This window comes from Sminthopsis crassicaudata, chromosome 1 (assembly GCF_048593235.1).
Source record: "Sminthopsis crassicaudata isolate SCR6 chromosome 1, ASM4859323v1, whole genome shotgun sequence".
Taxonomy (NCBI): domain Eukaryota; kingdom Metazoa; phylum Chordata; class Mammalia; order Dasyuromorphia; family Dasyuridae; genus Sminthopsis; species Sminthopsis crassicaudata.
In genome coordinates, this window is record NC_133617.1 from 719,676,003 (window position 1) to 719,692,990 (window position 16,988).

The 16,988-nt window shown below is 32.9% G+C and overlaps 1 protein-coding gene across 1 annotated transcript in view; it reads left to right on the forward strand.

The window, feature by feature from the left end:
- Positions 1 to 16,988, forward strand: part of CNTN3 (contactin 3) — a 429,201-nt gene that overhangs the window by 325,257 nt on the left and 86,956 nt on the right. The window contains 3 exon segments of the mRNA XM_074284089.1: positions 305 to 508; positions 3,832 to 3,934; positions 4,497 to 4,681. Coding sequence (XP_074140190.1) covers positions 305 to 508; positions 3,832 to 3,934; positions 4,497 to 4,681 — 492 coding nt within the window.

Here is a 16,988-nt window from a genome sequence, read left to right on the forward strand (position 1 = left end):
TGTTACCACTCTATTTAATATACATTAAAAGTAAAAAGCAATGATACTCAAGAAAAGTTTGCATTTTATGTAATTCTCTTTTCCCTTAGATATTGAAAAAATCATGCTTATCAATGATTGATCAATTCATAGCATAAATACCTTTAAAAAGAACAGTTCCTTTGTAAATGGCTTTATGGTAGCTTCATTGGCAACAGGTCTCAAGAAAATTCAACTATACCCCTTTGCTTAGCTCCTTCACAAATGCTCAAGTATTCTCATTCATTGTAATCTTTTGTTTTTTCTGCTTCAAAATCAAAATTAGAGCTCTCATATGCTTGGATCTTCAATGAATACCCATCATTTGTGCAAGAAGATAGCCGGCGATTTGTTTCTCAGGAGACAGGACACCTGTACATAGCCAAAGTGGAACCATCTGATGTGGGAAATTACACCTGTGTTGTGACTAGTACTGTTACAAACAACAGAGTACTAGGTTCTCCCACTCCTTTGGTGTTACGCACAGACGGTAAGTATTTGTTTTAAAAATGTAATTCTGGGGAAAATTTAAAAAAAAGAATAGGAAGCAAAATAAGAAACATAATTTATTTTCTTCTAGTCTAGAAATAAGGCTTGCCATGTTTCTTTCATGGAAAAGCATATAGGAAGAAAAGTTCTGCCCAAGATGTGATAGGGTAGAGGAAGAGGGAGGAAAGTTATGATTTATTTACATTAATGGAGAGAGAATCAATATCAAGATTACAGATTTAGAGCTAGAAGAGACCTGAGGTCACTCAAGCCAAAAATCTTCATTTTATGAATGTTGAAACTGAGATCCAGAATATTAGGTTAACTTGACTGAAGCCTTATAGGTTCAGAAAATCAGCCAGAATTTGAACTGTTCCTCTCAATTTAAAAATCAGCATTCTTTCCATCAAACCATGATTATGTTATAGATGCCTCTGTTGAAGGATCCTATGATTGGGGTTTTCCGAATAATTTAATGTATTTCCAAGCCTCTATTGTATGAAGAAATACATTCAATCTTTTGTGAGCTCCTTTTAACCCTTTCAAGTTATGAATTAAATTTCATTACAGCAAACACATGAACATGTTTTTAAACAATAGTGTTTTAATGAAAAAACATTTCTGTCTTAATAATTGACCCATAACAAAATTATAGTAGAAAAGAAGAATGTGGACAGTTCTTGGACTATGTGTGTATTTGCATTTGACCTCTAACAGTAATTTTACTTGCCACTGGTGAGCTCAAAACTATTACATAGTCTACTAAGACTGTTAAATTAATTGACCTCCTGCTAATCCTTAGAAAATATATCTAGGGAATGTCAAAATAAATCATTATGCTTTGTGATTACTTAAAGCAAAAAGCAAATAATAGTTGTGTTTTTTAATCCCCTTCTCTTGGTAAATTTAAGGAGAACAATAATTTCTCCAAAAATGCTTTTTAAAGTTAGATTTATGATAAATTGTGAATACCTTAAACAGAGAATGCATCTTGCAAAAGCAAGAAATTGTTTCTGTCAGCAAAAGACTTGAGTTCAGAGCCTGGCTCTAAGCCCCTTATCCCCTGTGTGATCATGGGCAAGACATTAAACCCTCTTGTCCTTGTTTTCCTAATCTATATAATGAACGGAGTGAACCAGATAACCTCTAGGCCTGCTCCTGCCTCTAAATCTATTATTCTTGAGTCTATAAAACGGTGCATAATTGGTCTGAAAAAAATTAACCTAGCTTTCAAAAATTCCTGGTCTCTGGCTTAACTTTTTTTTTTTTTTTTTTAACTAGATCAAAAATATTCATTTTGGTTTTTCTCTAGTCATCTCTTAATTGTCACCTGTAAGAGTTCATTGGACAAATAGCAGGGAGCAACAATTCTGTATGTTTGTTTATCTACTATCTACAGTATATAGATAGTATATATATAATTATCTATATCTGTCATATATCAGTGTTCACCTATTCATATCACCTATAATCTATCTCTATGTATACCTATCTCTATTTATCATCTATCACCTGTCAATTCAGTTTATCTATTCATATCATTTCTCCAGATGTATATTTATTATCTAGATGCCAATATCTATTATCTATCTGTTTATTCAAATCAATTATCTACCTCTATGTATATCTACTGTCTATCATCTATCAATGTTATATATCCATATGTATATCTATCATCTAGATATCTATATCTATTTATATCATCTAATATATATTCATATCATCTACCATCTATCGATATTCATATCTATCATCTATCTCTATCCATGCATCAATCTGTTTAACTATTCATATCATCTTTCCGTATGAATATCTATCATCTAGCTACCTATATCCATCATCTGCAATTCTGTTTGGCTATTCATATCATCTGTCATCAATCATCTATTTCTATGAATATCTATCTAGTTATCTCTATCATCTAACAATCTGTTTAGCTAGTCACATGTACAATCTATAATCTAGCTACCTATTTCTATCATCTATCAATCTGCTTGCCTATTCATATCATCTCTCCATATGTATTCCTATCATCTAGCTACCTTGCTCTATCTTCTATCAATTTGTTTACCTATTCCTATTATCAGTCATCTCTATGAATATCTATCTAGTTTTCTCTATCATCTAACAATCTGTTTATCTATTCATATGTATATCTATAATGTAGCTACCTAGGTCTATCATCTATCAATGTGCTTGCCTATTCATATCATCTATAATCTATGTATATCTGTCATCTGACTTTCTATATCTGTCATGGATCAATCTGTTTACCTATTTATATCATCTCTCCATATGTATATCTATCATCTAGCTACCTTTCTCTATCTTCTATCAATTTGTTTATCTATTCCTATCATCAGTCATCTATCTCTATGAATATCTATCTAGTTATCTCTATCATCTAACAATCTGTTTAGCTATTCAGATATATAATCTATAATCTAGCTACCTATGTCTATCATCTATCAATGTGCTTGTCTATTTTATATAATCTATCATCTATCCATATATATAATCTAACTTTCTATATCTGTCATGGATCAATCTGTTTATTTATATCATCTCTCCATATATATATATCCTCTAACCACCTTTCTCTATCTTCTATCAACTTTTTTATCTATTCCTATCATCAGTCATCTCTATGAATATCTATCTAGTTTTCTCTATCATCTAACAATCTGTTTATGTATTCATTTGTATATCTATAATATAGTTACCTATGTCTATCATCTATCAATGTGCTTGCTTATTCATATCATCTATAATCTCTGTATATCTGTCATCTAACTTTCTATATCTGTCATGGATCAATCTGTTTACCTATTTATATCATCTATCCATATGTATAGCTATAATCTACCTATTTATATTTGTTGTGTATCAATGTTTACCTATTCATATCATCTATCATCTACTTCTATATATGTCTATCTAGCTATTTCTATCAATCTGTTTACTTATTTGTATCATCTATCTATATCTGTATCTCTCACCTAGTTATCTATATCTAAATCTTTATCATCTATCTATATCTATATATTTATATATGTCCTCTATCAATTTATCTGACATTCATAATTCAGTTCAAAATGTCATATCATTCAATGCAATTCACTTTTTTTTTTTTTTCCCAAGCACCAATATTGCATGCAAGGCACTGGTTCTAAGTATCAATAGTACAAAGTGAAAACAAAAAGTCTTCTCAAGAAGCTTCAATTTTTGTACGAAATGTCACATATTCACATGAACTCATAAAGAGTTCAAAATAATACGAGAAAATCAGTAACACTACTGACTTTGTACTGTGGGTTTTTGCAGGTGTGATGGGTGAATATGAACCCAAAATAGAAGTTCAATTTCCAGAAACTCTTCCAGCAGCCAAGGGTTCAACTGTAAAATTGGAATGCTTTGCTCTTGGAAAGTAAGTGTTTTTAATGCAATTTACCAATTATCTAATCATCTATTTCAGTGAAGGTTAGGATGATATTTTGAAAAAGTTTTACCTTTGTTTTTCATTTGTCAATCTGTATTTCCATAGAGCTAAAGGAAAGTGATGAAATAACAAAGCAAACAAATTTTTGTTTTTGTCACCACTCTCCTTTCGATTTATTGAATGAAAATTATTTAGTTTTATGGAAACTATTTAATGGGAAAAATTAAGAGAAATAACCAATTTTGCAAACTTTAATGAATCTCCACATTTTGTATTTTCATTCCTCTTTTATACTTAACTCTTCCTTTCAGTTCTTCTCTACATAAGAAAGTATTTATTAAATGCATAAACTTTCTTATAAATCTACAAAAAAAACTTATTTTGAATTTTTGAAAATATAATTTACATATATCATTGACAACAGAAGTGTTGTACATGGTGATAGGAGGGAACCAGTTTTCCTTCCTTCAAAATATATATGCTTATTCTCCATGAAATGCTTCTGATTTTAATTTTAGAAGATGCAAATAACCTCATAATCTACTTTTAGTCCAGTACCTCAGATCAATTGGAGAAGAAGTGATGGATTACCATTTTCCAGTAAAATTAAAATGAGGAAATCAAATGGCATGCTGGAAATCCCAAATTTCCAGCAGGAAGATTCTGGTTTATATGAATGTATTGCTGAAAATTCAAGGGGAAAAAATGTTGCTAGAGGGCGTCTCACTTATTATGGTAAGTGACCTTGAACAAGCTGACTTCTCTAAACCAGTTTCCTTATTCATAAAATAATAAGAATGTACTAAAATATTGCTATAGTCTATTATTATATCTTCTATATGTATAGTTTATGTGTCTATGGGTCACTCTTAATTGGGTGTATATATATATATATATATATATATATATATATATATATATATATATATATATATATATATTTATAGTTAAGAGAGGATAGTCTAATTCATTGGTATGCTTGTAATATATCCTCTTGTTTTAAAAATAACTCCTACTCAGTTTTATTCTGGGAGTTTGGGGAGAAAAATGAATCTCAATAAGATTCTTTTTTAAGATTCTAATCAGATAGGAATTTAGCTCCATCATTTCATATAAAAAATGGTAGTGGACTTTAGATTATAAAATTACTTTTGTATCTTCTTATGTTTCTTTGTCATCTTTATTAAGGGGGGGGAGAGCAGAAAATTGGAAATATAACAATTATTCCAGTAGAATAACCACATAAGCTAGGTTAAAGTATGGAGTGTCCATGAACTTTGTGATACCCCCAAAATTATATTTGATATTGTTTTGTGTCTTTGATTTTTAAATAAAAAAAATATTAAACTTAATAAGTTTGTGGTTTGGAAACAGTATCATTCTTATTTAGATTTTATTTGTTAAAAAAAAAAAAAGATTTTTAGATATATTTTTTCAAATCCCTTCTGTTAAATGTACATATGTGCATACACACACATATACATCCCTATAGTCTGTGTTAAAGAAATAAAATAGGAAATACAAATATGTGATTTAACAAAATAAAGTTTTGAGACTTGGACATGATGTATGCCTTTATATATGACTGATTAAAAATATGCCAAGGCTGATGGGGATGATGGTTTGTGTGAAAAGCAAATTGTATTAAATGCAATTTTCTTTGGGAGAGTTCATCTAGATAATAACGTGAATTTATATGACATGCAGGATTTTTATAAAGAATAACTCAGAATTTGAGGTGTAAAAGATTGAGTCAGGGGATAAATTATGACTTCCACAGGACACTAGGGATATCTGCAGGATTGTAATATAATTAATTATTAGAATGATGGTACCAATAAGAACATCAAATTAACAAGGCTCTTTAAGGATTATAAAAAGCACCTTTTAAGCAGTATTTCGTTTGATTATTACAGCTGTTTGAGGTAGAAGTTACCATTGCTTCTGGTCTATTATTTTGTATTGTTTGAACTATACTTGTGACTTCACTGATGTTTAGGACTCCCATTGAGATAAGTCCCTCCATCCTCTACCAATGTAGATTGACAACTGCTCAATCAACTATATTCTTAGAGAATTAAGTGCTTTGTCATGGGCAACATAGCCAAGATGTGTATCAGAGGTCCTACTTGAGCCCATATCTTCTTAACTTCAAAGTCAACTCTATCTATTATGATATATATATCCTCAATATTATGTCCATTTTACAGGGGAAAAAATGTGGTTCTGAGAGATTGATTGACTTTCTGAGGGTCACACAACAAATGTTCAAGGTGAATTTGAACTCTATCCACTGTGTCACACTGCTAAAAATAGATGTCTGCCTGACAAACATTTCTATAATTTTATATTATATATAGTTTTTTTAAATACCCTGATCTTTTATAAATTAGTAATTTCACAGCCAATTGTCTAATAACTAATACGTGCTGGTCAGCTCCTAGCTTAAACCTCTTGTATGTCAATCAATAAAGGTTTTAAAAAGATCCTTCCTATCACTTGAAAGAAAGAAAATAGCCTTTGTCCAGCCACCAGCTATGTAGTTAAAGGGAAGAGGCCACCAAACAGCCCCTATATAGAGCTATAACACGGGAGGGTTAATGGGATCCAGATTTGGAGCATGTCAAACCTGAATGCCCTTACAGCCTCTCATCAGCATAGAAACAACAAGGCTTAACACCTAATTAACACGAATAATTAAAATAGGAAGCTAACAGATGGTGGGTTGGGATAAGTTCTTCCCTGCTGTGCCCTCCCAACTCCCCAGACAGTCTCCCCAGAAACAGCCTTGCATTGGTATTGGTGTCCTGGGCTTCCTGCCCACCTCACCCCACAATGACTGTCAGCTACATGCCTGAAGGCAACATTTGCTCAAAACTTACTATTTATGGCTTTTTTTCTGAAAACTTCTGACTCCATGACTCAGAAAGAGACCCTGGGCAAGGAGACAAAGGAAGAAAGTCCCTTCCTGTACTCCTGTGTTGCCAGTGTTCCATGTACCCCGACCCCCAATGACAAGTATGGTTTAGAACCATCTGCTGGGAACTTGATTTAGATTCAGCAAAGATCTTCTATAATTTTGGTTTGGTGTGAAGAATACTCTCAGAAAATCATTATTAGGGGGCTGTTTTTTTCTGTTCTTAAAGAGAAAGAAAAAACAAACTCTAATCCTGAAATGGGTCTTATTAATCTACTTTCTCCCTCTCCCCATGTTTTTCCCCAAGCCATTTTCCTCCTATCCTCTTTACTATCCTATTCTCTGCCCTCTTCCAAAACTATCACAAGTTTTAATTTAAAACTAATATTAGAAATAATACAATCTGAAATATCTCATGTAAAGAAAGCCCTGATAGAACATTCTCATCTCACTCTAGAGGGAGACTGTACTTGCCTATCTCAGATCTTTTCCAGCCTAGCAATTTTTTTCTTAAATTGGAGTAAAAAAAATAAATAAAAAACCAGAGAAGCCTGTAAATCTGACCTCAGGGAAAGAGGTATATACTAGGAGTCATTTGTAAGGCTGTATATTGTTCATTTTTAGAACTTTTAAAATAATATTTTATTTTCCTCAATAACATGTAGAAAATTTTAGCATTCATTTTTTAAAAATTGAGTGCCAAATTTTCTCCCTCCCTCATCTCCCCTCTCACTGAGACAATAAACTATTTGATATAGGCTATATATGTACAATCATACAAAACATATTTCTATATTACCCATATTATAATGAAACACACAAACAAAAAACAAAAAGAAAAAAAAAACAAGAAAAAATTAAAAAAGAAAAAATATCTATCTGGAGATAGCATTTTTTGTCACAAGTCCTTCAGAATTATTGGACATCTGTATTTTGGAGAATAGCTAATTTATTCACAATTCATCTTCATGCACTATTGTGTTATTGTGTGCAATGTTCTAATTCTATTCCCTTCATTTTTTATCAGCTCATGTAAGTCTTTCCATGTTTTTTTTCTGAAATCAACCTGCTCATCATTTCTTGTAGCACAATGTCATTACAATCCTTTACCACAAATTGTTCAGCTATTCCCCAGTTGATTAAGTTCCAATTCTTTGCCACTATAAAAAGAACTGCTATAGGCTAATTTTAGAAAAGCCTGGAAAGATTTACATGAACTGATGCTGAGTGAAATGAGCAGAACCAAGAGAACAGCAAGATTATATGATGATAAACTGTCATGGACTTGGCTTTTCTCAGAAATGCAATGATTAAAGAAAATTTTGATCGACATAGAATGGAAAATGCCAAGTGCATACAGAGAGAGAACTATGGAGACTGAATGCAGATCAAAGCATAGTATTTTCACTTTTTTCTTTTATTTTTTTTTCTTAATCTTTTTCTTTTTCTTTCTGGTCTGATTTTTCTTGCACAACATGAAAAATGTGGAAATATGTTTAAAAGAAGGACATATTTAATCAATATCAAATTGCTTGCTGTCTTGGGAAAGGGGGAAGTAAGGAAGGGAGGGAGAAAAATTAAAATCACAGTCTTACAAAAACTATCCTTATATGTATTTGGGAAAAAATGAATATTATTTAAAAATAGGACTGCTATAAATAATTTTGTACAGATAGGTCCTTTTTCCTTTTTTTGATCTCTCTGGAATACTTATCTAGTAGTAATACTGCTGGAACAGAGGGTATGCACAATTTTATAATAGTTTGGACATAGTTTCAGGTTGTTCTTCAGAATGGTTGGATCAGTTCATAACTCTACCAACAATGTATTAGTATTCCAAATTTCCCACATCCCCTCCAACATTTATCATTTTTCTTTTCTGTCATATTAACCTAATCTGAGAGGTATGAAGTAGTACTTTAGAACTGTTTTAATTTGTATATACCGTTCATTTTTTAAAAGTGCCCAGATCATAGGCCTATTATAGTGGATGAATTTTTAATCTGATATTATGAAGATCTGGACCTGAATTCCTCCTTGGAGTCTTCCTCAATGTATGATCTAAGATAGGATTAGTCCTTGGTGGTCTAAATAATAAAGGTGACTCATATTTGCCACTTGATATACTTTACAGTGTCCTAGTCAATCTTATTCAACAAGAATCAAGTAAGATTTCCTCTGGGCCAGACATTATGCTAAATGCTAGAGATACAAAAACATGACCTCTGATTTTAAAGAGCTCATATTGTAATGGGGAGAGAGAGTGTAAGGGATAAGCATTTATATAGCACTACCTGTGTGCCAGAAACCATGCTAAGTGCTTTGTAATATTATTTTAATACATGTGTGCTTGTATATAACAATGTAATTACCTCATTTGATTCCCACAATACCCTTAAGCTATAGTATTTATTATTATCCACCTTTTATAGTTGAGGTAACTAAGACAATTAGAGAACAGAGGTTTGGTGACTTGCTTAGAGTCTTAGCTAGAAAGTGTTAAACATAGGATTTAAACTCAAGTCTTCATAATTTCAATATATCTACACACTTTAATCATCATATAGCTTGCACAGTACATTATAGAAAAAAAATTATATCAGTCACCATTATGTGAGCATTAATACTTCAAAATCAAGGCTGGATATTATGAAGTTATTTCACTTTGATGAATTTCCTTTCTCTGAAAAATAGAAGAATAGCTTGAGATGAGAACTCAAAAGAATAGGCATATTCTTCCTGCAGGAGTGAGCTATAGAGTATACGTCTGATAATTAGTTCATAAGATATCTCCATCTTAAAGGAGGGTAAGGAACCCACATAAGCAAAAATGTTTGTAGCAGCCATTTTTGTAATGGCAAGAAATTGGAAACTGAATGAATGCCCATCAGTTGAAAAATGACTGAGTAAGTTATGGTATATTATTGTTCTTTAAGAAACGATCAGCAGGATGATTTCAGAAAGGCCTGTAGAGACTTACATTTACTGATGCTAAGTGAACTAAGCAGAACCAAGAGATCATTGTACATGGCAACAAGATTATACAAGGATCAATTCTGATGGATGTGGCTTTTCTCAACATTTAGATGATTGAGGCCAGTTCCAATGATCTTGTGGTGAAAGGAGCCAGCTGCACTCAGAGAGAGGATTGTGGGAACTGAGTGTGGATCACAACATAGCATTTCCACTTCTTTCGTTGTTGTTTGCTTAAATTTTATTTTCTTTCTCATTTTTCTTCCTTTTTGATCAGATTTTTCTTGCGTAGGAAGATAATTGTACAAATATGTATGACCATATTCGATTCACATATATTTTTACCATGTTTAATATATATTGGATTACTTGCCATCTAGGAGACAGGGTCAGGATAAGAAAGGGAAAAATTGAAACACAAATTTTTCAAGGGTCAGTATTGAAAAATTATCCTTGCATATGGTTTGAAAATAAAAAGCATCAATAAAAACTAATTTTTTTTTTTTTTTTTTTTTTTTTTTTGAGGCTGACTTGCCCAGGGTCACACAGCTAGGAAGTGTTAAGTGTCTGAGACCACATTTGAACTCGGGTGCTCCTGAATTCAGGGCTGGTGTTCTATCCACTGCGCCACCTAGCTGCCCCCATAAAAATAATTTTTAAAAAAACATAGAATACCCCTTACTAACTCCATACTATTTATCAAACCCTTGGAAATAATTTTTATCTGAGATGGAAGATCTCTCAAATAATATTAAGAATATATTGGTTAATGGCATCATATAATGTAGCAGACTTTTATGCATTACTTATAGCTGTGGTTTTAAATAAAAGGAGATAATCTGTGCTGTCTGCAATGTCTCTCCACATTCTCATGGTTTTGATTGTTGTATTTAGCTAGTGTTGGATTTATGGGGAGAGAGAGAAAGAGAGACAGAGAGAGAGAGAGAGAGAGAGAGAGAGAGAGAGAGAGAGAGAGAGAGAGAGAGAGAGAGAGACAGAGAGAGAGAGACAGAGAGAGAGACAGAGAGAGAGACAGAGAGGAAAGAGAGAGAGAGAGAGAGAGAGAATATTAGTACAATTCTTTTATCTTCTCTACTGGATTTTCTAGTTTGTGAATATGCCTCAAGGTAACTCAGGGATGCTTGCCATTTTCTAACAGCTGATAGAGGAAATAGTCAGAGATATGAATTATATGGAAGGTTTTGTGACCTAGGAGACTTCATTGTTTTTGGAATGATACTGGAAGAACACAAAGAGAGACTACAAAATTATTAGATCACTTATAGAGAAGTTGGTCTGAAATTGTTGATTGACAAGTGATAGTTTTTACACAGCTTTGAAAAAAGTGTGTAAGACATATATAATATCAAGGAAAGAGGGACCACTAACTGGAAAAAATAAAAGAAGCACTCCTAAGGTGACCAACTTCAAAGAACCCTTGAGATTAAAGAATGGTCTCCCCTCATTCCCATGCTGAGGTTTAAAGGTTATTAGTGTTGCTAAAAACAATGAGTGATCTTACTCATGGATATATGATTTTAAAAATCAAAACCAGGTCAGGAAATGTCAATATACTTTAAACCCTTTGAAGTCACTTAGAAATGGTTAGACATATTAAAAAATGTACAAACTTTTACAAATGTGCTAAAAACGTGGTAAAAAGTCTCATACATATTCCAGTTTGCAACTATGTGGAATGAGTCAAGCCTTTGCTTCTGCATACACATATTAGCTTGAAAGATTTGGGACAAGTACTTTACCTAGAGAATGTTGGTCAACAGAATTCAGTGCCTTCACTAATGGAGGACCTAGTGATAGGAAGACTTATTATTTTGTATTTATACTCAGATTCTTAGCTATGAAGTTGAAGCTGTCACCAAAAAAAAAAAATCAGATTATATGTATAACTAAATTTCAAATTTGAACCACTGTTCATTCACTTATATTTGGACTAGTAATCAAAAAGATATTTTTCCAGAGAGAATTGAATGTTGATGATCAAAGGTTATATACTATCTAAACCAAAGTAATAATGGAACTGAGGGAATTAGAAGTTACTCATTGTGGGAACTGAGTGAACTAACACTGACTCCATCTTGTGATTCAATTCTGAAGCTAACTTAGCTCCCTTCCTCTTCACTTTTGTCTGAGTTCTGTCTTGTGAGAAAAGTTTATTCAGTTTTGGGGAATTGGGAGAAAATCTTATTGCACTGTTTGAACTTAGCCCTGCAATACTGGAAATGTGAACAACCTCTTTTTGCTATTTAAAGACCCTTAACTAAGGACCCAGGTTATGTTGACCAGAAACATGGTTAGATTCAAAGATTGATGCAATTTTTTTCTCACAATTATAAATTTCAAGCAACCCAAATGTCTTATCTGAATACTAGCCACATGTTGATCAATCAGTTAATTTCTATATATTTTTTATTTTTTTACAGATATTTGGGGGAGTAAAACTGATTTTTCCAGATTCAGAGTATTATATCTGCCCACTTTTCCCTCCCAACTTGGAGAGTCTCTAGTCTTTCATCCTTTTAATTAATTAGACTTATTTGATTAATGGCTTTTAATTTATAAAAGTCTCTCTTTCTCTGTATTTAGGTCTAGGCCTAAAATGTGATGGCTATTCCTTTGTTGGGCAATTGTCATGAATTGCTGAATAAATCAATGTGCTTGGGAAGATCAAACCTTTGTTTCCTAGTCATTTAAGTTTTCATCCACTATATCATTTCCTCAGGAAGAAATGAAATTTATCCCTAAGGATACCCAAGAAGTACAATCACTCTCCAATAGAAATATAGCTGATACGAATGTCAGTAGCATTTGTGAGCTTTGGTTCATTATACCAAACCTTTTTGGCTTAGTTTTCCATGGATGACTGGCAAAGAGAAAAAAAATAACTAAGGAAAGATGGTTAGATATCGAAATAATGGTAGAGATTGGAATTGGATAACTATATGCTTTACAGAATTATCAGTGCCTCTACCTATATTCAGAAGCAGTTGCTGCTACCCATAAACCTTAAAGTTCTATATAAATTATATCCATTTGTATGTTATTGTAAATTTTATTATTTTCAATGTTCGGTGTCCTTATTAATATTCGTTTTGAACAGGGTAGAGACTTTGAAAGTAAATTACTTAGGGAAATTTAGCTTTGGTAAGTTTGGTATAGGGTAGCTATATGATACAGTGGATACAGCCTGGAGTCAGGACATCCCATATTCAAAACCAGGTTGAGAAACTTAATAGCTGTGTGATACTAGGCAAGTCATTAAACCCCTTATCTACAAAATGTGAAGAATAAGGGCAATGATCTCTCAAAGTTATTGTGAAGATCAAATGGCATGATAATTATAAACAACTTAGCACAGTTCCTAGAATAGTGTTATATAAAAGTTAGCTCTTATTGTTGTTGTTGACTAGAAAAACCTCCCCATAATGAATAATTACTAGTCATTTAATTAACATTTATTCCTGTGTCTCAGGCATTGTGCTAAGCAAAAACAATAACAATAACAACATCACTATTCTAAGGAGTATAATCACAACCTGATATGAGCACAGATCTCAGTGGAGCAACTGTGCCCTATTTAGTGCATGCACCAGAATTGACACCAAAGATTTTATACCACATTTACTAATATTTAGATGTGAATTATTTTCATCCAGTGACTTGTGTTTTGCAATCTCAAGTGGTGAAAATGATGTAGTTACCAAAAAAAAAAAAAAAAATCAATCCATTTTGCAGTAAGAGAAAGAAGCTGAAGAAAGCTTATCCACTAACTGCCTCCTTAACTCAGAAGAATTCTGAAAAAAACTGATTAAAGCTTTGATGTTCAAGTTCATTAGTGGGATAATAGTGTTTTGCTGAGAAACCTTGGGAATTCAAAAAGCCCACTGATTAGTAGCTAGATGGACATCTGTTCCTTGTCATTTTGTTTAAAGATTGGGCAACTTCTAAACATATAGAATAGCACCAGAAAGCCATAGAATTCTATTTAAAAAGATAATTTATACTTACCATTTACTGCCCAGGGGAGAGTTAATTGAACTCCCTGAGGAGCAAGAAAAAATATAATTATAAATAATCAATTAAGAAGACTTTAGAATAAGAGATTGTTCATCAATTTCAACTTAATAGTTTGCATTAAACAATAGCTCAGGTGTTTCTAAGTGAGGAATTCAGTACATAAAGAAATTCAACATATTTGCTGAGTTCTGAGGAATACCTAGACATGTTGTTCAGTCATTTTTTAGCAATATCTGATTCTTTCTTAGCCTGTTTGGGGTTTTCTTGGCAAAGATACTGAAATATCAGTTTGCTATTTCCTTCTCCATCTCATTTTATTTTATTTTTTATTCTTTTTTGAAATTTTTTTTTCTCAAATATTACCAGTTACATGTGAAGGCACTTTCAACATTCATCCCTGTGTTCTAACCCTTTTTTTCCTCCCTCTCTCACCTCTTTCCTCCCCAAGACAGCAAGCAATCCAATATAGGTTTCACATATAGAATACTTCCAAATATATTTCCATGTTTGTCATGTTATGCAAGAAAAATCAGGTTAAAGGAGGGAAAAAACACAAGAAAGAAAAAGCAGACAAACAACAAACAGAAAGATGAAAATACTATGCCTTGATCCACACTCAGTTTCCATAGTTCTTTCTCTGGATGCATCCCAAGTCTATTGGAATTGTCTTGGATCACCACATTGCTGAGAACTGAGTCTATTATAATTGATCATCATATTGTCTTTTTGCCCAACTGTTTTTATAAAAGAGGATCCTTTACAGTTATACAGCTAATATCTGAGATTTGAATATGGATGCAAGGTCTTGATTCCAATCCTACCACTCTAACCAACCTGCTTACTATCTTAGACATGAGGGATTGCTGAATAGATGAATAAAGGAAAAAGCTTTTAATTAAATGTCAACAGCTTGCTGAACATTGTACTAAGTGTTGGGGATATAAATAAAAAAGCAAAGACCTTTTATGCCCTCTGCTTATTTTCTAATGAGAGAAACTGTATACTCGGAGGAGTGGAGGCCAGGGAAGAGTGCTTGAAAGTTATTAAACTAATGAATAGGGCAAAGGGAAGTATTATAGCAGAGTTGATTTGGTTCCTCCTTGGGGAGGAACTAGGGAAAGAAAATATAGTAGAGGAGTGACAAAAGTGGTTGGTGAGAAAGTTATAGAGGAAGCGGAAGGAGGCAGTAAAATGAAGTATGTCTGGGATTTTCCCAGAATGCTATTGTAGGAGATATAGTTACCAATCAGGAGAATAGGACTTTAGGACCATCCTCCAGGGAATGCTCTCTGGTGAGATTTCTGCTGTGGTGGTAAGAAGACAGTGCAAGAGGTGGGTGGGGATGAGTGGTGCTGTTTAAAACTTCATTTGTAAAGGTTTTTGAGGGAAGAGGTTAATCAATTTTACATATATAAAAATGTCAATAGGTCTCTCTCTGTCTCTGTCTCTGTGTGTCTGTCTCTCTCTCTCTCACACACACACACACACATACATACAGGCTTCCACTTTTGACTAGACTAACTTAAAGGAGAAAAAGAAGAGGAAGACAGATAGAATTCCTATTACTGAATTAAATAGCAGTGTTGCTTTGTACTTGAGATCTATAAATGCAGTTATATACACTTATTACCATGCTATGTGTGTACAAATATCATTAGGTATAATTTTATTAAATTTAATGTGTTATATCTGTTATTTTAGTATATTTGTTAAGTTCTTATTATTTTTATTGCTAGAGTTGCTTTATTTCCTTGTTTTCAAGCAGCCTTTCTAGTGATACTCATATAATATGTGCATTATCTTTAATATTAATGTGGCATTAATACACTCCAATGACAAACATGTTGAGAACTGAATGTCAGTCAATCCAAGGTGGGCAACAGTCAATTTTCAAATGAATCACATACAAAATTACAACTTCAGCCTTTTCAGTTGGTCCCAATAGTTGTATAGCAACACTTCCATTTTGATTTAATTTGGAAAAAGGAATTTTATGAAATAGAAATGGAAAGACAAATCTTCCCTTGGTTGCAATTAAGAGGAAATGGATAAAATGTTTCTCCATATGCAGGATGCAAATGTGAATCCCACAGTACACAGCACATGCATAATGCAATGTGAAGCCAGTAAGCCTTCTCACCTACCAGCGCTGGATCTGAAGCCCAAGCTGAGACTTGGCACACTATGCTCTTTTTATTGAGTGACTTGCATTATTTCTGTCCTGTTGTACTCTTCTCTTAAAAAAAAAAATCCCAAATATCTCCTATAAGAGGGAAAGAAGGAGATACATGATCTATGTGATTTGCATACTTGATTTAAAGTTATGAGTTACTTTTTTCCTTCTCCCCTTGAGAGAAAAAAAAAATCATATCATTCAAATTCTGCTGATCTATCTATTTTTGCTACTTTGATTTTAATTCATATAGAGGTAAGTAAAGTGTTCTCTGACTTGCATTTAATTAAGAGTTATTTCTAACTTGAGAGAAATATTTTTCTTGAGCTATAGAAGTTTCTTCCCTATGGATGTTAAATCTAAGTGCATAATTAAGACTGATATCTGCTGCCATTCAAGAAACGAATTGTAAGTTGTCACTCAGTGTGATCTTGCAGTACAAAATACCTTTGGGAAGAAAAATCAAGTCTAAGTATCAGTACATCTATCTTCTGGTTGCTGTCAGGCACACATGTGGGGGAACTTTATGTAATAGAATCCAACAAATAATTATGAAACAAGCAGAGACTTAGGAGGAAAAGGAACTTTTCTTCCCCGATAGTCTAATGTCATTTGCTGGAGGAAATTACAGTGAGTTTTAGATTAACCATCACATCTTTAATTTGCTGTTCCATCCTGCTGACTTACAGTGGATCATTCAACTGTCCAACGATAAGGGACACAGAAGCATTAGTAGAGATCCTACATCTCTTCTCTTCCTCCCTTTCCCCTGGAATGGTAAAACATTGGGCAACAACTTAAGAGTAGAAAGTGTATTTGGCTTCTTCATAAAAAATTGGGAAATTAGGAAAGTCACTGGATTCTTATTCTATTGTTTCATGTCTTCTTTGCCACCTTAGAGTTGTGAGAAATAGATGAAAAAGAAGGAAAGCCCAGTTAGAGCT